Below are 26,613 nucleotides of genomic sequence, written 5' to 3'. Positions count from 1 at the left end.
TTAGGATGAGCACCGGTGACATGCTTAACACATGCAAGTCGAACAAGTGTTTCCAGTGACAAACAGACCAGCTAGGTTTAAGAACCTGACCTTTGAGAGGGGGATAACAGCTGCAAATGACTGCACATACCCCTCAGGTTTTTCCTCCGCAAAAAAAAAAAAAAGGCTTTACCAGTTTGCAGTGGACCCAATACCACAAAAGCTTAAATCCCAACCAGATCCAAAATCACTACTAGATCCCTACATTTAGGCATACGTGCCTCACCTATGAAATTCTACGGATCACACATACACACTATAAGATAACAGACTAACAGCTGATCTAAACAAACACCATAGCCTCTTTGACATTCTAAACGCTACAGCCTACGCCAACAAAACAGAATCAAGATCATATTAAGGTCCACTAATTCAGTGTAGGAAGGTTCAACTTCAATCATCAAAGGAACCATCATCATCTATCATGCAACGATTCCTGTTTCAGCAGTGTAAAACCAACTATGTTTAAAGACTCGAATCATATTTGATAGGCAAGCAAGAGGATATAGACCCTAATAGGGTTCAAACCCTAGACCAGCTGGTTAAAAGATGGTGCGATGGTACCAGCATAGACATCATGAACTCTGTTGCCCACCGTCCACATTGCCATGGAGGGTTGTTGGCCCTGCACTATCTTGGCTAGAATGGGGCCCAGAAGAACCTCCCAAATTGAAAGGGGGGTCGGCAGTCAACTCTTTACCGAACCCTCTTGGGCTTGGCTTTAGTGGAAGCAGAAGGGTTTCCTCTCATCCATAATCGTTCTAAAAGTTGCGTAAAAAGATTTGCTCTAAAACGACAGCTCCAGTGCGGTAAATTCTATTGAAGCACTTTCAACAACCAAAGCAGAAGCACCAAACCAAATTGATGGAGAAAGTCAAAGCTTACCTGCCTGCCAGAAGATTCACTCAAAAATGTCAAATGCCACTAGTGTTAATTGATACGGGCTAATAAATGGAAATCTCCCGAGTAGGAAGAATTTCGTTACGGAAAGAAACAACCATGAAGAGCTTGCTTTAGTGAGGTCACAATCATGCAGCAAGAAGTGGAAGAGGCGTCATCTTAACAGTAGGGGAAGCTTCAAAGACTAGAAGAATGAATATCCAGGGCACCTCTTAACAAAGAATACACTATACAACATCATTCTAGCAAACATGAACCGTTCATGATACAGGAATCTTAAGAAACAGAATTTCACAATGATTATAGAGATGGAAGGGCATCCTTCACATCTTATGCTACACCAACAAAGAATTCTAGTTTCTTCTTGATCTTCTTCCCCTCTTCTTCTACTTGCCTAACCCTCACAGTGCAGTGCAGTACGTTGATGAGGACGTAGCAAAATTTGAAGGAAACATGCAAATCCAATCTGGTGAAGGAAGATGAAGTGACAAAGTTACTGCTGATCTTCAACTTTCAGAGAAACCAATTCACTTTCTTGCTGTTGGCCCCTGAGCTTAATCCAAGCTGGAAGCCATTTCCTGAATCTATCAGGGCACCACCTACAAAAACAGAACCCAATTATCTGTTTAAATCCTTGAAATTTCTGCAAAAAAAGAGTAGAAAATTTATTGTATATAGGGTGAGCCTACGGAATCAGTAAAAGGCTGCAATAGGATAGAGAGTTCTATCAAAGATTTTGCATGCTAGTGTTGTAACAAAAGGCATATCATCAGCTGAAAAAACTTACAGATCAAGCCTTTCAACAATTGCACGTCTCACTGACGCATTAAGTCCATAAGCGATTGAATTGAACAGACCCTGAAACAAGCACAACAGTAGGTCAACAGTTCCAACACGAAAGTACATCTGATAGAAAAAAGGGCTCATGCAATAAATGATCTTGAACCAAATATCTTTATAATCTCTGTTTCTTAGTTCTTGCAGCGAAATTAAATTAAAGATGAGGACTGTCATGAGATTATATGACTACAAAGAAATTGAACACATGAATTGTCTTTGAACAATGGATATATATATATATATAGAGAGAGAGAGAGAGAAAGGCCGATCATAACTATATCCTCCCAACCACCCTAACTACTACGAAAATCGAAGTGGCAAATAGGGCGCACAACGAGCCGAGCTAGGACATGCTCGGCTCGAGCTTATCCATGACGATAAATGAGCCGAGCTTGAACATAAGACCAGACTTGGCTTAGATAAACGACTCGAGCTTGATCAAGTCACTGAACTCGATTAGGATCAGTCAGGTAATATATATATATATATATATATATATGTGTGTGTGTGTGTGTGTGTTTTCCATCTTATACAAAAATCAATTTTGCCTTCATTTGTCATGAAATGGCATGAAACCCGAGACACAAAAAACTAAACATAACAAAGATAAAATCCAAAAGCATTATAAAGATGTATTTAGCTAGCAAATATGAGAGAATAAACAAGATATAAAAAGATAAATATTTTATTGATGTAAAATAACACAAAAAACATACAAGAAAAACCTCATGCCCACGCTCAATATACATCCATCCTCTCTCACTTAAACACACACATGTACACCCTTTATATAAGAGAGTGAGGGAGAGAAAAGGAGAGGACTGGCCTAATGGCTACTTGGAGGTAGGCCCAATGGCAACCTCCTCCAAATAGCTGTTAGGCATAGTGCTAACAGCTATGTCACATAGGTGCAGTGATGCGGCACTTTAAAAAAACTTGGGTGTGGGGGTGCGGGAGGGTATATATATAATTATATATATACTTTTTAACAGTTAACAGTAACACTAATCAAATAAAAAGCCGACGCTGGGTGCAGCACTTTCGTATTTTTTTTTGGGGGTCCAAAATGAACAGTTATGACCCTGGATGCATTGACCGCACCCAGGGTCGGCTTGACCGCACTGGGTGCCGCACCCGCACCCGAGTCGAGTCGACGCGGGTGCGGCACCCTGTTGGCCGAATCCCTGTGACATAGGCTAACAGCTAGCTTGGTCAAAACAGTTTGACCAAAATTAAAAATTACAAAATTAGTCATTAAATAATAACTAAAAAATAAACATACAAATACAAATTACAAAATATCTATTCGAGCCTTACAAGTATACATTTAAGTATACTTAATCTAAATACCAGTGTTATTAAAAACGCGCCTCAAGGAGCAAAAAGCGCGCCTGCCTCAAGGCGAGGGCCTTTGTGCCTTGAGGCGCAGGCTTGAGGCGCAAATGCACAGAGGCGTACGCCTCAGAGACCTTGAGGCGTATGCCTCGAGGCGAGGCGCGCCTCAACGTGAGGCGCGCACGCCTCATGATTATGGTCAAATGAGGGTCAAAGCCCTCATTTGACCATAATTAAAATCTTGCCCCCGACCCTAACGAGGGTCAGGGGCCCTAAATAATCTCTCACAGCCCCTCTCTCTCTCGTCTCTCACAATCTCTCCCTCTCTCTCACAGCCCCTCTCTCTCTCGTCTCTCACAATCTCTCCCTCTCTCTCGCAGCCCCTCTCCTTCTCTCGCAACCCCTTTCCCATTTCTCACAGTCTCTCTCTCTCCCTCTCTCTCGCAGCCCCTCTCCCTCTCTCTCGCAACCCCTCTCGCAATCCTTCTCTAGCATCTCTCCCTTATCGGCCTCCTCCTTCTCGCCGGAAGCAGTTGCGACGCCGGAAGCAGCCATACCCCAGGTAACCCGACCCCCTTCATTCTTTTTCCTTCGTGTCTGCCTCCCTCTCTTGAATCTCTTTAGCAGGCAGGGGCACGACCCCTGCCGTGCGCTTTATTCCAGCAGGCAGGGCCCATGGCTCCTGCCGATTGTGGTTCCTATCCCTGCCATATATGATTTCTGTTAGGCAGGGGCCAAGCCCCTGCCTGTTTTTTGTTTCTAGCAGGGGCCATTCTATGGTTCAGTCAGGCAGGGGCCGAGGCCCGTGCCATATATTGTTTCAAGCAGGCAGGGACTCGGCCCATGCCATCTATTGGTTAAAGCAGGCAGGGGCCAAGCCCTTGCCTGCTTTTTGTTTCTAGCAGGAGCCATAGAATGGCAGGATCATTCTATGATTCATTCAGGCAGGGGCCAAGGCCCCTGCCATCTGTTGGTTATAGCAGACAGGGGCCGAGCCCCTGCCATGGGGCTCGGCCCCTGCCTGCTATAACCAACAGATTTGCACGCAAATATGTTTTTTGCAAATATGTTTTTTTGTTTCTAGGTGTTCCCATATCAATCTTCAGTTGTTCTTAGATCGTAATTGGTAGGTCAGATACCATGTGTGAGCTGCATTAAATTGGTGGAGCTGGAGAGCTTGTATAAAAATCACATTGTAGTTAAAGTAGTTTTTATGTTTTTCATTTTTTTCTCTCAAGATATCCATGTTGCCTTGATTTCCTCCAGTTGATGTCTCTCTCATTGATGTTTTGCTTAAGTTTTTTCTCTCAACATTGCAAATATTCTGTGAAGTATGATTAGTTATTGTTGATATGAAATTCTGTGCAGAATTCTGTCTCCTAGTTCTGTTTCCCATGGATTAATGTACCCCAGAAAAGATACTAATATAAGCTAAGGTTTTGTCTAATTTTTTCTTTCTATAAAAAAAATATAGACATTATTTTTCTTTATACTAATTATCTCATATTTTTTTCGTATTTATTTGAGATTTTTTATTTTGTGTTGGTTGGTGCTTCATCAATAAAGCATTTCTTATTTATTTATAATTTTAGATATTTTTTATAGTTTTTTTAAGTTTTAAAAAAAAATTTGAGGCTTACGCTTTGCGCCTCGAGGCTTACGCCTCGCCTCAGATTTTGGTGGAGCGCGCCTCGCTACGCCTCAACGCTTTTCACAACACTGCTAAATACTAAATACCTAATAGGTATATTTTGTATATAGAGAAAACAAAAAGGATACAAAGAATAACAAATACAAAGGAAGCATCGATAAGTATAACTCGGTAACTAAATCACAATATTACATTTATCTTAACAGGGTAGGGTGGAACTCTTTTTGTCAAAAGGTGATAGGTTCCAATCCCATGACTGACTAAAGTTGTTCTATTTTTGACAATCCAGCTGTGTAAACCCGCTGCTGAATAAAGTTGTTCTATTTTTGACAATCCAGTTGTGTACATATTTATATATTTTGTGTCCTCTAAATCAGAAAGTACAGCCTACAGTAGTGGTGAGGCTTTGTATCTGTCTTTTTAGAGGTGGCGAGAAAGCAATTGTCCTTTTAGAGGTGGCAGGAAATGCAAAACAACATTTTTTTTGGAATCCGATCAAGCTCGGCTCGATTTGAGCTCGGAGCCGAGCCGAGCTTGCCTAGTGTTCAATCTCGTCTCCAAGCTCAAGCCAAATTTGAGCAGTGGTGTTTCTGGCCGAGTCGAGCTTGAACAGCCCAAGCTCGGATCATGTTCACCCCTAGTCGCAAATGTGTTTTGCCTAACCTGAACCTGCAGATGCATTTATCAATATTTCATTTAAAAGAAAACATGATTTGGATCAAATTAATTTCAAGAACATTTTAAACTTTTTACCACAAAGTTACAATGCAATATTTTGTTAATTTTCAATGCCTCTAACAACATATCTGAATATGAAAAGTAGCTAATCTAATACTTGTTTTCCACTAAGCCACAGAGAATACAACAGTAAATTCAAATTAAGCAAATAAATGCAACTACCCTTTTTATAACTGGTTAGGATTCTTCCTAGATTAAACTGGTTAGGGCTTAAAATCTACCAAATACATGTCTGTGTGTGTGCTTGCATAGCACAGATTTTGTATCAGAGATAGAAATTCACCTACTCATGTATTTTCAGATAGATGGGTTTATTATGGTTCCTTTACTATAGAGCCCGCTTTTGATAAAAAAAAATGAATATTAAAATACATATTGAAGAATGCAAAAATGAATGATCCAGGTGATAGCCAACAGTACGAGACTATCTTGAGAAATTTCTCAAGATACCATTATTGTGCCTATAAATCTCAAGAAAATCTAAAAAAATATTAATACTTTTCAAAAAATACAAAACACAAAAGATAAGAATAAATAAATATATGTTTAGAATTTCCCATTTAAATATACAAAATTGAAAAAGTAGTCAAAATCTCATGACAAGAATAAAAGAGTAACTTTAAAATGCCAATATTTTCGAATACCAAGACATGTCCTCTCTCAAATTATTTTTTCCACTATCACAATGATATTATGACAGTTTGAAATGCCAACAGCATTTGTGAACCATGGTTTAGATATTTTCAAAATGAAAGATGCTTCTTCACATTCATATTGCGAAATATGAAGCACAATTGGCACTAAACAAACCATGGAAATGCATATATGCAGTCCGATCTACTTCAAAATGCAAAAGTAGGTCAGATTCAACTGATTGATACCAAATTTTTATATACACATCTACACCATAGATTTAACACAAACTCATATCCACATATATGCATGCGTTTGTTTTTGTATGTGGTCACAAACGTGCTAGGATGTTTTCTCTTCAAAACTTTGCTCTTGTAAAGAATGAAAAAGCTTTTCATGAGGAAATGAGTTAAAGGTCTTCTGTAATCAAAGCGATATGACTCCCCAAACTGGACTTCTAGAAGGACCAAGCTGGGGAAAGAGCTATATGGACCCAGTATGGAAAAGGGTACTTGGAGATAAGAAAGAGGGAAGCCATCCCAGGGTGAGCATTTGAGGACATGATTGTGGAACATGGTATCTACTATTTAAAAGCCTACTTTTACAAACCTGAACCATAGTGTTGTTTTTCTATTAAAAAATTCAATCAAAATGGATTCATTCTGTGATGATTTTTTTGTGAGCAGTTCCAATCTGAACTTACTGTTACAACCAATAAAAAAAAATTCTTTTATATCAGAAAATATTAAGATGGATTCCCCACCATAGCTTGAAAGGCAAGAATAAGAGAAGGAAGATGGCAATATCAAAATGAGCTCTTAAACTTCAAGCAATCTATGTGAACAGAAAACATAGAGTTGATCTTAAGTTTACAATTCTGCAAGAACATCAGCATCACATGAGAGTAAAACAAGCACACAAAGAATTCTATTATAGCATCAATCATATTTGGCTTGGTCATAGGATCATACCATGAGAGACGACATCCCAACATCAAGAAGTGATAACCAAAATATTCTATGGTTAGGTTCAATAAAATCATAAATGTGATTAATTGTGCCGAAGGCCCACGAGCCAATTAAAATCAATGGATAGTATCCCCATCTGCTTAATGCCTGAAACAATTAAAACAAAAACAAATATGATCACATTTGTTTTATAAATAGCCAAAACGTCTTATACATGTGTTAAACAAATAAAACAATAACAAAAAAAAAGGTTGCACCATAGTTTCCTATATGTTCAATAAGATGCACACCTTTAGTACATAAAACCATAAATGTCTAAATGTCTTTCTCCCCAACAGCAAAATAAAAGCTTTTGTGTATCAACCCACATTTGTAAGACAAAAAATATGAGTATGTCTTTGATGTATCATCATGATGAGTCTCCAACTGATATGTATTTTTCTCAAGTAAAAAATGGTTTAATAAAACTTGATATGTAAATCATTTATCAACTTGTGAATTTTCACCCAAAAAAATGCAGAAATCCAGATGCAACTACCAAATTAACTAATTCCAAGCTAGCAACCGACAAAGGTAAGTTCAGCAAAAATCTCGTACGATTATTTTGAGTATTTTCTTGTTACCAGAACAAAAATAAATATAACATCATCTTCTAAGATCCATATCAGACCCATGGATATGGGCAACCCTCTCTAGTAGTCATAATGTCAGGAGTGGGGTTTATACCGAGAGACCCACCATCTCTGATTCTATTTGACATAGTTGGTGGCAGCTTCAGCTGCCTTTTCTCCAAATCCATAGCAAGTGATTCTTTGAAAGGCTAAACATACCAGGCATCCCATCACTTACATCCTTTTTGCCACCAATCTAATTATTTCTTACGTAGTGAGGGAAGAGCAATTGCGGCATACGTGGCTGTTATTAAAGTGCTTATCTCTCTCATCTAGCCTTCACATAAACAAGGAAAAGGGTGAGCTGCTGGTCTTTAATGCTCCAGTTCAAATAAAAGCTTTAGCTACTAACATCTTCGGTTGCTGACTGGGTACTTTGGCAATGAAGTCCTTGTAAATGAATATATATAATGGCATTTCAAGGTACCAACTTTGTGAAGTCGTTGAAGCCAATGTTAAAAGAAGATCAAAACTCACTTCTTAATTCTTATCTTTTGCAGGAAGAGTAACCTTGATCAAGCATATCCTTAACGACATTCCCTCATATCTTTTATCCTTATTTGAACAGACTAACAAGATGGAGAGACAACTCAATAGATTGTTGTTTTGATGATTTCTGTTGAAGAGAATCTAGGAAGGGAAATAGGATTCGATAATAATAATAATAATAATAATTGGTGGATCGAATTAATGAAGAGAAAATATGGGAACTCTGGCCTTCCCTTCACATGGAATGGAAACACAGGTGAACCTGGGTTTTTGAGTATTTAGAAGAGCTAGGGTAAAGTACAAGATGAATTCAAAGCACACATCTCCCTAAGATTAGGTGATGGCCACAAGACCAGTTTCTGGTTCGAACTTTGCGCAACAAGAAATTTCTTGACCACAAACAAAAGATGCAATGTGGCTGACTGTTGTTTACCTGGATGTGCACGGGATCACAAATGGATCTCTCATTTCCAAATTCCAGGATTGGCTATCTATACAACAGTTATTGGCAAAATGATTACCCTGACCTCAACTGATGAGTCCATTATATGGTGCTGTTCCAAAGATGGCTTCTTCATAGAAAAAGCATGTTAACATCCAAGGCAGCGAGTAGATACATTCACATGGTTAGCCTACCATGACTGCATTCTCACACAGATCAACCTGAAAAAGAGAGGAATGCATCTCACATTTATTTGTTACATGTGTGTGGACAACCAAAATAGATATCCCAAACTTATTATAGACATGTGAACAGAGTAACCGGAAACTTCTTAGGTAGGAGGGAAGCACGCTTCCTGGAAACTTGCTTCAGAAGCGTGATACTCCTCGCTTCCGAAACTTCATGGGAATCTCGATTCCCCCACGCTTCTTCTATGCTTCTCACACGCATAGTCTATGCTTCCTATATGTTTTTTTCACGTTTCTTTTCATGTTTTTCATGTATTTCCTCTCACTCTTCCACTCACTTCTCATGTACTTTTTCTAAATTAGTAACCATCATTGTTAGATTTTAATAAAAAATTCATTCTTTTACTGAAAATTCATGAAATATAAGAATAATCAATTTTATTTTATTTTTTACTGGCTTCTTGTTCGGTTCTTATTCAGTTACCATATTGCTTCATTTTTTATTCCTATTTTGCTCACATTGATACTATTGATACTTCGCTTCCCGCTTATAAATTTTAAAATGCCTCGCTTCTCGCTTCCGCTTCCTGTATCGTTTTCCGCTTCCGCTTCTTAGTTTGGCAACCCTGCATGTGAACCATATATTACCACTGCCTAGAAGATCTCCTCAAACTGTATATGGTCTTCAATAGTTTATGCACTTTATTCTCCCTACTTGGGAAAGCTTGAGATTGTCCCATATAATATTGGTAGCAACATATTGAAAGACATATTACATATGTCAAAATAGTAATGTACTACACAATTTTTGTAATATGCCTTTCTGAACCTATCATTCCCATGCTCCAACTCGAATCCCTACTCTAGGTCCTTGGTGCAATGGGCCAGGTTGCACATATACATAGAATGGGTCATGCCTCCAAACAGAAATTCAAGAATTCACCAGGTTTACCCTCATCTTCTGCAACCAAATTCTAGAATGAGAATAGAGTTGTAGTGGAAAACTAATTTCATTGGGAAAGTTATATGTAATAGCAAGATCTAGAACAAAAGCTAGGAGATTTCATATTTGGGAACATAACAGCCATAAATAAAGCACAAAATTTTCAAGAAAATATTTGGATCAAGCAAAACCTTTAACAAAATGACAAAATTGCTACCTTCATATCAGACCTTGTATCAAATTGGTTTGTCCTATCCAACATGCCTACCGCCATCTGAAAATATTTAACAGCCAACTGTTAATAACATAAAAAAAGACTTTAAAATTTTCAAAAAACATTATACAGGGATTATCTTGTGCGGTACTGTTTAAACCAAAGAATTTAAGTTCTTGCACTTTCAGAATCATGCACATACACGAGTTGCATTGTTCAGCATGCGAATGACTTGGAAGTATGTAAATCCGTTGAAGACAATCGCACCCCATAGAGGCATGTAAAATGCCATAAGATGCACTATCTGCAGTTAAAATAAACGTGGGGTTTAGCTGATATAAAAAGCAAGCAAGAATAGAGTAAGATCAAGGAAAAAAACCCACACACACACACGCATATGTGTGTGTGTGTATTCTTCAGCAAAATAAGAACCATAGGGAACAAATGTTGTCTGCCACATACACAAAAGTACAAAGGAAAGATAAGGATCACTAACCAAGATTGCAAAACTGGGAAGAGGAAGTGGAAAACGGTATGGGAAGTGAAAGCGAAAAGCAAGACATTTTTAAAACTTGTAGAAGGCGAATAACAAGAATTAACTTGAAAGTGAAACAAGAATCAAACGGGAAGCAAAAAGGAATCAAACGAAAAAAGAAATAAGAATCGAGCCAGAAGTGAAACAGGAAAACAACTGAAAGTAAAAATGAATTCTTGCTTAAACTAAATTAAAAAATGATCAATGTTGCTCTCGTGATGTGAAACAAAAAAGAGTTATAATCATAAAAGTTAAAAATTGAACCTAAATAGTAATACAACTATAGTACTATATAAGATTAGCTTTTGACTTTTAAATCATAAAAGAGCCCTTTGATGTTATGTTTCACTTTTTTTTATCGATGAGTCCATTGCCAGTCCTAAATACTTAGTCATCAGAATAAGTAAACCATTAGCATTCATAAATTAGGTAGACTTTTCATAAAGTTGATAGAATTTTACATGAAAGAATGGAACCAGAAATCATTGGACTTTCAGATAAGGGAAGAGAAAGAAAAGGGGAAAGAATGTAAAACCATAAATTGATTTGACTCTACTAGTTTTAACTCTTTAATTAAGACTATCATTTACCTTTTTCAGAAATATACTTAATATTTTCTTTTAAAATAAAACTAAAAATATTTATTCTTGAAAATTATGATTTTTTGATGTAGTAATTAATTTCAAATTCTAGGATTTATGGTTATCAATTTACGGGATGAGTGGGAGACGTGCAAAGGAAACACATGGGATGCATGAGAGGAAGAATGGAAGAAGCATGTGAGATGTGTAAGAGGAAGTAAGGGAGAAGCACAGGAAAAGTGTGAATCCCGTCACATTTTGGAAATGAGGCATCACACTCCCTAAGCGTGTTTTTCATCTCTATATGGAGCTTCTGGTAACTCAAGGTCATTCACACACAGCAGGTTTATTAAAAAATCAACTGAATGTGGTTTTCTAAAACAACTTAGGAGCTGCATCAAAATATTGAAATTATATTGAGTTTATTGCAAAGTTATCATAATAAATGCACAAAACAATACAAAACCAATAAATTTGTGATAAATTCAAACTATCGCCTTGTTCAATATGTAATACTTTTAATAAGTTTTCTACTTCCTATTTTTCTTTAATTTTTTATATTTAAAATTTTATATATAAAACATGCCAATATTATGTCAATATCTTCACCAAAAATCTTTTTTTTAATTAATCATAAAATTTTCATTACCAAGAAATCCAGAAAATGAGATTGGACTATGCCTAAGAACTAGACATGAGTCATGAGAAACGTACAGAGTAAGACAACACAAAGCTGTTAAAATGATGGCAACCATAATAAAGCAACTCTACAGCAGTTATCAAAAGGCATATGTATTTAGAATCACTGGACGCTGAACTTGAATCTATGCAGAAAATAATAGGCAGTTCCAAAAATTAGTTATCAGATGTTAGTTTCCATCATCTTCAGAAAAACTCTCATTTAAATAATTAATAATGATTAAGTTTTTATAAAAACAAGTCTCAGGTCACAGGAACCTATTATGTGCAATACTAAGTTCAAGAGAAGTTATTGCACACATATAAACATATACAGAAGCAAAAGAAGTTTCCCCTGCAAGATATGACAGACTGTAGGAAGAACCAACCATCTGGCCATTATGTCAGAATGTAATAATGCTAAGAGAGTCACTTCAGGTCTGAACAAGTAGTTGTCAGCTTCATTTCCATGAATATGATAACTCAACAGAGAAACTTTGACATGAACAAGTGATTGGTTAGTTCACTGTTTTCTTAAAAACAGATATATCAGCAAGAGAATTAAAAAAAGAGTCTACATAGCCTCAAACAATGCACATGCCTTCCCTGTTTGTCCTGTCTGAGCCCAACACCAAGTACCTAGTCGTCCATAATCATTACCTATTGACTGTACAATAGTCATCACAAGGGAAGTTCCTGGAGAGAGAAAAAATAATATACTCCATGTTAACATCAGGCAGAATGATAATTATGAAGAGTAGAGAGATTTGCCCTTGCCAAAGGAGAAGAAGACTGAAAAATAAAAATAAAAACCAATGTTGTAAGTATCGCACCATATCGTACGATACATATCGTTACTATGGGAAATAACGATACGATCCACACTTGTATCACGACACGGGTGTGTATCGTATATGTATCGTACAATACACCATCGACACTTTAAAAAGGGCCAAATTGTAATTTGTTTTTTTAAAGACCTCTTGAGGACCGACTCCCTTATTTGTGTAGATACAATTAAAGGGGTATCCATGCACCCTAGGAGTCGTGAGAGGATTTGAGGACCGATCCGTGCACAAGAGAGAAGGCTTTTGCGGTTTCCTCTAGTAAGAGTATATTTCCACTATTTTTTCACTTAAGAAAGTGGATTAAGAAAAAAAAAATTTATTATGAGTAAAATTACAAAACTACTCTTCAAATTCTTTTTGCGAAAATTAGAGATTTATATAAAGGTAGAAATCATGCTCCAACTCCAACAATGACGACATCAGATGATTCAACATAGCAATAGGGCACTCAAATAATGAGTGAAAACAAATTGAAAATAGAGTGCAACTATTGCCATAATATTTTTATTTATGTAATATGAATGCTTTGAACCTCACCGAGGACATGGCATTGGATAGAAATGATTGGAGAAGGATTCATGTGGAAGACCCAGAATGATTTTCTTTTTTGGTTCATATCGCCGACCCCAATTGTTTTGGGATGAAGGAGTAGTTTTTGTTGTTGTTGTTGTATGTAATATGAAAGTATGAGTCTTATGGCATGATCTTAATTGCAAGATATTTAATATTTTGCATTGTTCTTGTGAGATAGTTGATATTTGATGATGTCTTATGCAGCTCATAGAGACAAATGATTCATATGTGATTTTATGGTTGTATTTTGTGCAATTCATCATTGTTTCATGTGTTATGATTTTTTTTAATTTCTATTTTTTCTTATTTTTTATGATTTTTTGAAATTTTTGAAAAAAAATATTAAAAATTTATGTTTTTTTACACGATACGATACAATACGTATCTTATTTTGGGAGCAACCGATATGGGTAACGATATGATACTTACAACCTTGAAGAAAACTATTAAACTAGCTCGCATTTATGAAGCATGTCAATACAGGTACTTGTGCAGACCACAGTGACAGAAGGTTAAACAACAAAATGATGGTAGCCAATTTCTCATGGCAATTTGAAATTTCTTTCTCTTGTTTTTATCAGAAAAAATAAATAAACAAAATATTAGGACAATATATAAAAATAATAAAGATATAAAATATAAAACATAAAATAGATCATTCTCTTCAATATCTAGCTGATATAAATATAAATATAGCGATAAAATCATGACATTTGCATTTAAATGATAGTGCTATTAATATTATGAAAATAGTGTAATTTGATTGTTTAAAAATCGAGAATAAAATATTTTTTTCACAAGATTTTCAAAATATTGCTCATATTTGTCACTATGGTGTAGACTTATTAAGTCACTATCTTTACAGTTAAAAGAATTATTAAGAGAAGAATATTGCAAATTGGGAAGTCCGCTGCACTTAAAAATATCTTTGATTCAGTATAACATTAGAAGTAAATTTTGATTATAAGCCATTGGAAAAGGATTAAACGTAAATGACAAAAAATTAAAAGAAAAAAACATTTGAGAAGCATGTGTCTGACAAAAGGACAGAATAGCACTAGAACCATGAATCCTAGAAGCAAATTTTACCACACTAAAAAAATATGAGGTGCTTCAAACTATACTTTGAATAACAGTCCAAAAAACAAAAAGAGGATACAAAGCATGGGCAATAAATGGTTACATCCATAGAATTAATCATGAGACAACACTTACCCCAAACATAGAAGTGGAAGATAGGACCCAAATCTTCAACATCTGTTTTATGCCTAACAACAGTACGATGAAGGGTGAATGCTATTGTTGTGGTCCATAGAAACGATGCAACACAAAAGAAATGTGTGCTGTATCCCTGTGCATAACAGAAAAATCCTTTTGACGGATCCCTGCACCATAATAAGGATCACATTAAACATGATGTTGTCATTAATAAGAATACTAAGAACTAGAAATCACAATCAACTTCTAAGAGATTCCACTAGAGCAACAAACATAGAAAACTGTTTCCACTACCAGCACACTTCATTCATAAGAAAATATTTCTCATCCAGGATGACAAACACCTAATCCCAATGAACACAATGAGGATGAAGCAGCACCATTGAAGTCAGCATCTCTATTCATCCAACACCACAAATATCTAATGATCTATGGCAATGTCACTGTAGTAACAATTTCAAATATAAGCACCCTTAATTAAATGATGGTGAAGGTGAACCTCCTATACTCCAAAAAAATGCAAGAGTCTGTCCCAAGTAGACAGGTTTTGCAAGCATGCATTACTTTTAGTATATACACGGCACCATATCAGTGTTCAAGTTTTACTTGCTAACTGAACTAAACTAAAGCAACAGCAGCTTTTGCAGAAGGAGCACAACTCTCAACTTTTAATTGTATATCACTTAATTGCTCACGGTGATAATCATAAGAGGACCATACCCAAATATTTTGAAGAAACTGCAAAACATATCCTGCAACAAGAACACCATTTATCAGCAAACTCCCAAAATAAAAATATTAAGATTTGTGCTAATAAAGGGATCTGCACTGATGTCATTTACAGACATATCACAATGCAATCAAATGGACAGTAGAGCATAGATTACATCACCTAAATAATAGAAAAATGAGAAACTAAGAGACTTTCAGTAGAATCCTTGAATTTGAAGAAGTGGGTACATTCAATGAGATTTTCTAAAACAAAAAAATCTCATAAATATCCTGCAATTTTCAAAATGATGACAGATTTACATTTATTACAACATATTAGTATTATTTATAATGTTTTAACTTACTATTATGTTATCAAGACGATTTCAAAAGGTGTACAAGTATTGGCTGTATACCAGCAAGGACATATACAGAATCATAGGCTTTTGACAAATCTCAAGAAAATATCAGCATTTAAAAATAAAAAATAAAAAAAGAATAGGCTATGTCACATAGGTACAGGAGCAGGTGCAGGTACATATGGTATTGTATGGAAAATTCTAAAGGTATAGATATGGAGATACAACTATATATATATATACACATATATATATGATTGTAAATAAATATATATATACAACTATGTATATATATATACATGGTTGTATATATATATATATATATATATATATATATATATATATATATATTTATTTACAATCATATATATATTTGTATTTATTTTTGTATTCTTTTTTATTTTTTATTATTTGTAGCTAGTCCTAAGTAGCTGTTAGACTAGTCTAACGGCTAGTAGGATCCATCTCTTTTGTATATATTGGGGTATCTCATCCCCATTTCTTCTATGCATTGTTTGTGCATTTCACCCATAATAAAAATATAAATTTTTATATTGTGAGTGCTCTCTTGAGTAAGGTTTTATGGTGCCCTTAGTGGCTTCTTGTGTTTTGGCCCTTAGTGGCTGATTTGGTAGACTTTTTGTGCTTGTTGGACTTGTGTTTTTGGTGCTCTTGGAGCTTCATTTGTGCGTGTTCACTTCATTACATAGTATCAAAGTGATTGAGCTCTTGATTCTTGAAGTTGGTGAACTCAAAGCATCTTGAAGTGGAGAGGTCGTGGTTCATCTGCTCGTGGGTCTCTCTTCAAGTGTTTGTGATTCAAGTGTTTGTGATTCAAGTGTTTGTGATTCAAGTGCTCGTGTTTCCTCTCTCTCTCTCTCTCTCTCTCTCTCTCTCTCTCTCTCTCTCTCTCTCTCTCTCTCTCTCTCTTGGTCTTCATTTATGGAGAACAAAGAGAGTGCCACCGTCATGCCCATCAAGCTCAACGACACAAATTACGTGTTGTTGTCTTTTATTATGAAGCACCACATTTAGGGCAAAGGCTTGTGGAGATTGGTAGATGGTTCCGATGCGAAACAAAAACTTGTCCTCACCAAAGTCGACAATGAGAAGGATGTAGAGCTTCAAGGAGAAGAGAAAACTAAAGTCATATCAGAGTACAAAAAAAAGTGGCAGTCAACGATGATGCCATGACTTATCAATAGCATTAACATTACGAAGTGTTTTAGCTTGGCAAAATTTGAACAAGCTAATGATGATTGGAGTTATCTTAAGAATATGTATTCGCTTAAAGACATTGAACATATGTGCAATTTGCAAGATAAGATTAGTATGATGAATCAAGGGGATAATGAGCATTAGAGAATTTTGTAATGCTCTACTTGAGTTGTGGGAAGAACTTGCTTTACTTGAACCAAAATGGCATTGCCCTTTGGATAATGAGCTTTGACAAAACCAAATAGATGCGGAGCATTTTTATCATTTCATAACTGGGTTACAACCTGAATTTAATGCCACCAAGTCAACTCTTATCCATAAAGGGAAGATTCCTTTGATTGTTGATATTATTAATGAGGCATGCATGAAGGAAAATAGGTTAAAAAAGAAAGCACCTAAAAATGACGGAGGATCAGTCTTGCAGTCTTGGCCGTATTTAGGTTAAGATCCTATACTTCAACATACAAACCACCTCATTTTGGGAGACACAATAATGAGTACGAGAACAAGAGAAAGATTATTTGTCATCATTGACACACACAAGAACACATCAAACCCTTGTGTCCTAAGTTGAAGAAGATGGAAGAAAAAAAGTGGCTTTGGTTGGTCCACCACAAGAGACCAAGGATGTGAGCAATCTTCAAGATACATTCGCACTTCCCCAAAGAGCGTTTTGAAAGCGTGAAACATCACGCTTTCGAAACGTGCTAGGAAGTGTGCTTCCCCTCCCCTTTTTTCATTTTTTTTTCTTCCTCCTCGCTTCCTAGGTTACTTCCAGTTCGCTTCCTAGGTCACTTTCGAGACGATTCCTGGTTCGCTTCTAAGTCGCCCCATGGTTCTCGCTTCCTAAAATTTTGAAAGTGCCTCGCTTCCCGCTTCTACTTCCCGAATTGCTTCTCGCTCCCGCTTCCTCGAATGACAACTTTGATCAGAAGCATATTCCTATCTCAATTGGTGTTCATCACCATATTAGATATAGCTCATGTTGTTCATACAACCAGTCCATTCCAACATGCTCATACATCGATTCATATGGTCTAGAGACCTTTCTTGTCTTCTTCTGCTTTAGACTTAATTGTTTATACTGATGTTGATTAGAGAGGTAATTTCTGAAAAGAAGTCATCATTCATGACTGGGTTTGGATCTTATCCAAACCCAATTCGAGTTTATTTAATTACATATTTAAGCACATGTTTCATTAATGGCATATTGTAAATTTCACTTGTTGTATAATGGGTATTTTCGTACCCTAGTAATTGTAACAGCATATATCTAATGGGAAGCCAATACCACAACCTCCAATTGGGGATTCTGCAGCTCTCTCATTTTCTCTCTTCATTCTGTGTTGTCTTGTGTATGAAAGAGGAAACCTACGATTTTTATCATGGTATCAGAGCCCCAGATCCAACCTTGAGGATCATGATCTTCTTATGAACATCTGGTAAGACTTCTTTTCCTTTCTCCTTTCCCCCTTCTCCATCTTCTTCTAAACCCAAGATCTTATCCTTTCCCCTTATCCTTTTTTCTTATTGCTGTATTGATTTCCTCCTTTATTATCCTTGGCTTCAAATCAAACCATTCAAAATAGCGTGTTTCTCCTTACAAAATCCAACGTATTTCTCTTCCAAAACTTGGATTTGTTTATGTTGTCATATTTTTTATTCTTTGTTTGCCTAATATTCTTCTTTTCATATTGTCATATTGTTGCACGTGATCTTACATATTAACAGCTTAAATAATCAAGCAAAATCGGATTTGATCTATGCGTGTTTTCAAAGGTTGAAGAGGATCACGTCAAAGCCTTTTGCACATTGACATCACATCAGATTCAAATCCGGAAGTGATCCCAGATCTATCTTGATTAACTAATATCATATTTGAATCCATTTTCTTCTCTATTTTGTACTGCTTCTTTATATTCTCTCATATTCTGAAAGAAAACACGTTATTTTCAAAATAACGTACCCCTCTTACTGATTGAATTTTATTCAGAACAGATTCTTACTGCATAGTTCTAGTTTTTTGCCTCGGGTTTACCCATCGTTAAAAAAAAAGGTAGCAGCAGTAAATTTCTGTTCTGAATTATATTAGAATTCAATAGTAGTTGGGTCTTTGTCATAAAGCTATTTTCTTATTTCCTATTCATTCTTGTTTTCAGTTTCAATAGAATATGGACTCATTTCCTCATTCTCAGTCTGGCCTTTCCTCAAACTTTCTTAGTCAACTCGTGTCTGAGAAACTGAACAATTCCAATTTTCTAACTTGGAAGCGACAAATCATACCATTCATAAGAAGTCAGGACCTTTCTGGACATCTAGATGGTTCTGTTTCTGTTCCTCCAAAGTTCATACCACAAGAAGAAAAGAATGGTGAGGGAGATCTTTATATTACCTATGTTAGAAATCCTGAGTACGTATCCTGGATGAAGCGAGATCAGGCGTTGATTGCCTATATCACTTCTACATTGTCACAGGAAGTGGTTGTGGAAATTCCAGATGACTGCTCAGCAATGCAATTATGGCATCGACTAGTTCAGACATATTCTCAAGTTTCTCAGGCCAGAGTATTATTTTTAAAGAAAGAGTTTCAAATGCTGAGGAAGGACTCCGTGACTATTATGGAGTACTTGAACAAAATGAAGAATATTATAGATCAATTTGCCATTGTGGGATGCGCACCTAGTGACAAAGATATGGTGCAACAAACGTTGAGTGGGCTGGGATCAAATTATCATATGATGGTTACTTCCTTATTGTGTTTGCCAGATTTACCTACATTTGAAGATCTTCGTGCCAAGCTTTTACTGTATGAGATGACCTTGAAGGGATTTTCTGAAGAAACTCATGCTCATGTTGGAGCACACGATGTTCTTGCTACAGGAGTTGCATATGGGCGAGGACATGGTAGGTATGATTTTCAGGAAAGAGGGGGTCAAGAAAGAAATGGACAAGGAAGTTGTGGCATATTATCTACACCAAATATTCCTCCCAATGGGCAGAGGCAAAGACCAATACCCACTTGTTTTCTATGCAATAAAAGAGGGCATATCAAAGTTAATTGCTGGTTTAATCCTCAAAATAGAGGCAAACAACCAGAGCTAAGAAAGGTGTCAGATAAATTGAAGAACAGTGGCGAGATGCTCTAGCTGAATTGAATTTAAAACAAAATGATCAGGGCACTTGGTATGTTGATTCTGGTGCAGCCACTCATGTCACTGGTGATGCTGGTAAGTTCCTAACTCTTGTTCCTTATGCTGGTAGAAATAGTATAGTCACTGTAGATGGATCTCACCATCGTATTTCTCACATTGAAAACTTTGTCATTCATATGTCCACTTCTTCTCTTGCTCTTTCAAATGTCATTTATGTCCCGAATATCAAGAAAAATATGGTTTTTGTCTCTAAACTTGTAGATGGCATCAATGCTTTAGTTGAGTTTACTCCTTTTTCTTTTCGTGTCAAGGACCTTCACACGAAGAAAACGTACGCTGAAGAAAAACGACAAGGGAATATGTACGTGTTCCAAGAGAATCCTTCCACCTTGAAGCTCACATCATCATCTTCAGTTCCTCCTGAGAGTGTTTTTAGCCTTTCTGAATGTATTGAGCTGAATCTTTGGCATGGTCGTCTGGGTCATTGTAGTAGTCATTTTATTGAAAAGCTTGTTTACAACATTCTTATTCTCAAGTCCAGTCTAAGTACGAATGTCAATGATAAAAAAATGTTCTAGTTGTCTTCAATGTAAGAGTCATGTTCTTCCATTTCATTCTATTAATAAAAGAGCTTCAAAACCGTTTGAAATTATTTGTTCTGATGTTTGGGGTCCGACTCTAATTCCTTCCATATCTGGAATCATATATTATCTCATTTTTGTTGATAGTTATTCTCGATATACATGGATTTTCTTTATGAAATGTAAATCTGAAACCTTCCGGTTATTTCAGAATTTTCATTCTTTTGTTCAAAATCAATTCTCTGATAACATCATTTGTTTTCAATGCGATAGAGGGAGTGAATTCTCCTCAAATGACTATTAATTTTCTCCAGACAAATGGAATAAGTAGGAGGGTGTCTTGCCCTCATACACCTCAACAGAATGAGATTACTGAACGGAAGCATCGCCATATTGTCGAGAGTGCAATGAGCATGATGCATGATAGTAACCTTCCTGTTACCTTCTGGGCAGAGGCTTTCCATTTAACGGTTCATATCATAAACCGATTGCCCATGAATATCTTGGAAAACAAGTCACCCTATTTTTCCTTACATGGTGTTCATCCAAATTATCATGATCTGCAGGTATTCGGGTGTGTACGTTATGTTCATGTTGACAGTTCAAGGTGACACAAGTTTCAGGATAAAGCCTTGAACTGCAGATTTGTGGGGTATGCTGATGATTATAAAGGGTACAAATGCTATGATCTCGTGAGTAAGCGTATCAAAATATCGATGAATGTTGTATTTGATGAATTGAATTTTGACCACAATACTAACACTTCTCCTAAAATTGAAGTTTATCACCCCTGGTTGAACTCTAATCTCTTTTCTAGTATTCATGATGTTTGTCCTTTAGAATGCAATCAAAGAGATGAGAGAAACATGTATGATGCTGCAATCACTTCAGAACCACTCTTGGCTCCCGAAAGGCATAAGGGCATTGTTTACTCTCGACGTGAGAAGGGGATCCTTCCCAACTCTGATCAGGAGATGAATTCTTCTTCTGTTTTTGTTTCATCCTCTATTCCCAGAAGATCCACTCGACCTCGACATTCTATTGATAGATGGGTTAGTTATGAGAATTTCACTATGGATTTTCAACTCTTCTTAACCTCTTTAAGTAAGGAAGATCAACCCACAACATTTTATCAAGCAGCAAATTCTAAGCGATGGATTGAGGCTATGAATGAAGAAATGGAGGCACTTCATGAATGTGGCACTTGGGAGATCGTCCGCAGACCACATGATCGAAATGTGGTTGGGTCCAAGTGGGTGTATAAAATAAAGTATAAGCCGGACGGTACTATTGAGCGATATAAAGTTAGACTGGTTGTCAAGGGTTTCACCTAGGAGCAAGGACAAGACTATGATGAGACCTTCAGTCCGGTTGTAAAAATGGGCATTATTCGAATCATACTATCATTGGTCATTGAGCATCAGTGGATTATCAGTCAACTGGATGTAAAAAATGCATTCCTACATGAAACTCTGAAGGAGGAAGTGTACATGGAGCAGCCCACTGGGTACGCAGAAGGAAACTCCAAAGAATATGTGTGTAGATTAAAGAGAGCTATATATGGTTTGAAGCAAGCCTCTCGATCTTGGTTTAATAGCTTTTCTCTTGAAATAGAGAAATATGGTTTTAGTCGGCAAATCTAAAGATACAGTTACCTTGTTATTGATATATGTAGATGACATAATCATTACAGGCTATGTCACATTGGTGCGGGTGCGGGTGCGGGTGCGGGTGCGGGTGCGGGTGCGACACGGGTGCGGCGCAATTTCAAAAATTTTGGACACGGGGACTCAGCTATATATATATTAAAAATAAAATAAAATATATATATATAAGACTCGGTCAAAGTTGTGCCCATTAGGGGACAGGTGATGAGTTGTGAAGGCATTCTGTACACTTTCTTCATACAGGAATAATTCACTTTTGGGCACTTTCTTCATACACTGTAATAATTCACTTTCTTCATACAGGAAAAAACCACAAAAACTTGAGTTGTGCCCATTCTGTACTTAAAACTTGAAAGTGTACAGGTTTTTTAGTTGTGATGGGTTTTTTTCCTTACAGCTGTAGCCCAGAAAATTTAAAAAAAAAATTTCAAAAAAAAAATTTCCAAAAAATGGACCAAAATGACCCTGGGTGCGTTGACCGCACCCAGGGTCGGGTTGACCGAGTCCGAGCCGCACCCGTGTCCGCACCCGTGTCGGTGCGTGTCGACACGGGTGCGGCGACCTTGGAGCCGAGTCCGTGTGACATAGATTACAGGTAACTCTAATGAGCATATTGAGCGGGTCAAAAAACTCTTGAACCACAGGTTCAAGATGAAAGATTTTGGTAAACTGCGATATTTTCTTGGAGTAGAAGTTGACAGAACTATTGAAGGCATGATACTTACCCAACATAAGTATACTATTGATGTTCTCAACAAGGCAAGTATGAAAGATTGGAAGCCTCTAAGCACACTCAGTGTACTTCATTAGAAATTCAGTTCTCAAGATGAAGATTTGTATGAGGATCCTACAGGATATCGCAGGATAGTAAGGATGCTTCAATATTTCACCTTTACTCGCCCTAATATTGTCTATTCAATCAATCAGGTATCTCAGTTCATGCATGAGCCGCATATTGGGCATATAGAAGTTGTTAAACGCATTCTTCGATATTTGAAGAGAACTATTGGGGATGGTCTTTTGTACAGAAAAAGTATGAATGAACATCACATGCATGAACTTCTCGTTTACACAGATGCAGACTGGGCAGGAGATCCAGATGAGCGCAGATCAGTCTCAGGATATTGTATTTTTGTTGGCCTAAATCTTGTCTCTTGGAGCAGTAGAAAACAAAGGGCTATTGTCAGGTCAAGCACAAAAACTGAATATAGATCAATGGCAGTTGCTACAGCTGAAGTAACATGGATCAGACGTTTGTTGACAGAAGTAGGAGAATTGATATCTAAATATATTCTCTTATGTGACAATCAAGGTGACATCAACATGTCGTTTAATCCTATCTATCACGGTCGTGTCAAGCATATTGAAATTGATCAACATTTTGTAAGACAGAAAGTCGAAGAGAAGAAAATTGAACCAAAATTTGTTCGGACTGCTGATCAAGTTGCTGACCTGTTTACAAAAGGGTTTATCAAGGACAGATTTTGGATGTTAAAAGGCAAGTTGTTCATGGTTCAAAACCACGTACAACTTGAGGGAGGATGAACAGAAATCATCATTCATGATTGAGTTTGGATCTTATCCAAACCCAATTAGAGTTTATTTAATTACATATTATAAATTTTACTTGTTGTATAATGGGTATTTTCGTACCCTAGTAATTGTAACAACATATATCGAATGGGAAGCCAATGCCGCAAGCCTCCAATTGAGGATTTTGTAGCTCTCTCATTCTCTCCCTTCATTTTGTATTGTCTTGTGTATGAAAGAGGAAACCTACGATTTCTATCAATTTCAACAACACTCAAATGTGGGTTTTTGGGTTTTCCTAAGTGATTCATTGATCTTGTGATGTAATAAGCAATAAAAAGTCGCGTTATCGTCAATAGAAGAAAAATATTGAGCCATGACCACCACCATGATGGAGGTTGACTGACTAAGATGATTGTTGGCAAATATGAGAGTTCAAGATGTGTTGTGACAATAAGAGTGCTATCTACAATGTTAGCAACAATATACCTAATCTTTTATTTGAAATATATAAAGTAAAAAACACTAAAGTATCAAAATTATAGTGAGAATATAGCAATATCTCTACGTTTCTGATATCGTGAAAATATCATGATACCTTCCCTTTTAATCATGTTTTCACTACATCAAATGATAGGATCATCATATTTTCAGAATATTTCCTCTATGACAATGATTAAATTATGGAATTAATATTTTTCTTGTCTTTAATTCATGAAGATTCACCCTAGATTTTACAAACAGACCTGTTCTTTTAAAGGCTTCAAAGATATTTCAATGCCACAAGTTACCAAAAGCAACACCTGCACTTTTTATATAGCCTTTTTCTTTCCTTTCAAAACCAAATCAGCGTGATCAACTGAAAAACAAAGTTACCATCTCTCTATACCAACAAAATTTGGATATGTGGATCCTTCACAGATCATATGCGATAGGAATTGTCATAAGAACAGGGTTTCCTTGGACAACCTACCCAAATAATGTGTACCATGCCAACAACAAGAACAAGAATGTGACAGGAACTCCGCTACAAGAAACAAATAGTACCTCCTAAACTTTACAGACCAACTTATCCTTCTAGTAACTGATTTGCCAAAAGGAACCAAAACATTCTTGAGCTAATTACATGAAAGCATCCACATATACAGGCAGACTTTTTATTTCCTATTGAGATTTATGTACATTCTAAAGGATACCTGTGTGTGTGTGAGAGAGCATATATCAAAATCTCTTGAACATGGGATCAAATTCAGTCTCTCTCAGGCAGAGACAGCCTTCAATGTCATTAAATCAGAGTTTTTCTTTGGAGAGCACCTAGAGTTCAGCCATATGACAGAATTTAACAGACTTTTTATTAAGTCTGGCTCTCAGATTTGATCAGTCCTTCCTGCCAGTATCCGCTGTAATCAATGTCGAAGAAGCTAATCCATGCACTGATAAATAAGATCACAAAATTCGACTGGAAGACAAACTTTCCAACTGCACCAACATATTATTGACCCAGGAATATCTACAGTTGCTTAATGAAACAGCATGGGCACTCTAAGGCCTAGCAGAAAAGACAACAAACACATCATATGCTTTTGAGGTATCAGTTCTAATATATAGAAATCAAGCATGACTTCAGGTATTCAACATGAGTGATGAACTTCAAAGGTCAGCAAATCACCGAGCATTAAGAAAAAAAATCAACTCAGAAACTGATGTTGCCCAGGACAGGACAGCGCTCCCAAATTTTCCAAGCACCTATTTGTCCATGCAATTGCACACAGCGTTTGGATTAACTCAAAAGACATGGCACGGACTACTTAAAACACTAAAGAGTATCAGTCCCTCCAAATTTGTCATTTCCAATTCCAACTATCGTAACCTGGCATTCTAGTACGATCTTGACAACATCCAAAGATCCACACATGCACTCCTGTAGAAAAAATCAGTAGTAAGGGCTATCACCTACATACTAATGTCTCCTGCTCTTTGCAACTCAATGAAGAAACAGGATCACCTTTGTGTCTGTTTGCTCACTAGACACAACTATTCAGCTCTATCAGCAATCAACAATGTGCCTATTTCAAGGCATCAAGGTTCACATCCGATCAACCTTCTCAACCAGCATGCTACATCATACTCGAATTCAGGCTAATGGAAACCGTTAACAAAGCAATAAATCAAGAACCAGCATTTTCCTAGCCCTAACAACTTTAAAAATGCACAATTTACATGAATTGTAGCTAATCCAGGACTTGCTTAACTTTACGAGACTGAAAACCTAAGAAAAAACGTAGATCGCTCCTCTATGGAACAGCGGAGATCAAATTCCAGCACGAGAGTTGAAGGATAACAAAATGCGACAAAATTTAAAGAAAATTTAAGCAAGAAAAACGAAAGAAACAATGTTCCTCATCCGATTACTCAAATTAGAAAGAAGCAACGTAACATCCGGCTCGTTCTCTCGAACTAGCCGGGATCTGAGAAATCCGAGACGAGAGGTGCAGGAAGCACTCACAGACAAGGCGAGGAAGAAGACGAGCTTGAAGGAGAACTTCCGGAGCTCCTTGAAGAGGACGTAGCAGAGTACGATGAAGGCCGACCCCAAGAAGGAGAGGGCGGAGGCGCCGCCGGTGACGGCGTCCAGAACGCGGAGATCGCTTGCGGAGAAGTCGCCGGGCATCTTCGCCGATCGGATGGCTTCTCGGAGAAGGAAGCACCAGAAACCCTAATTTCTAGGGCTCGCGAGAGAAGCCATGAGGAGGCCTTCCGTTAAGAGAACGAACTATAACGCCGGTGGAGGAGGAATTCCTCGCTGCTTTTGCTGTTGCATTTTCTTCTTCTTCCCTCTCTTCGATTTCGCGCGTCGTCGATAAGCAACGGGTGCAAAATATAGGCCGTTGATTTTAACAGAGAGTCACCT

General features: G+C 36.9%; 1 protein-coding gene across 1 annotated transcript; it reads right to left on the bottom strand.

Moving 5' to 3' along the window:
* Window positions 1-1,073: 1,073 nt before the first annotated feature.
* LOC149846492 (G protein-coupled receptor 1-like) lies at window positions 1,074-26,613 on the bottom strand. The gene is made up of 9 exons (XM_089998031.1): window positions 26,209-26,613; window positions 15,205-15,236; window positions 14,482-14,651; window positions 12,443-12,541; window positions 10,254-10,351; window positions 10,055-10,111; window positions 7,108-7,251; window positions 1,727-1,797; window positions 1,074-1,538 (listed from the first exon to the last, which is right to left on the bottom strand). The coding sequence occupies exons 1-9, from the start codon at window positions 26,371-26,373 to the stop codon at window positions 1,433-1,435; spliced, it is 942 nt and encodes a 313-aa protein (XP_089854157.1). The 5' UTR covers window positions 26,374-26,613; the 3' UTR covers window positions 1,074-1,432.

The sequence above is a fragment of the Nuphar pumila genome, chromosome 2 (assembly GCF_984573655.1).
Source record: "Nuphar pumila chromosome 2, dmNupPumi1.hap1.1, whole genome shotgun sequence".
Lineage (NCBI taxonomy): Eukaryota > Viridiplantae > Streptophyta > Magnoliopsida > Nymphaeales > Nymphaeaceae > Nuphar > Nuphar pumila.
The sequence above is the reverse complement of the archived record's forward strand: the minus strand, read 5'-3'. Positions and strand labels throughout refer to the sequence as shown.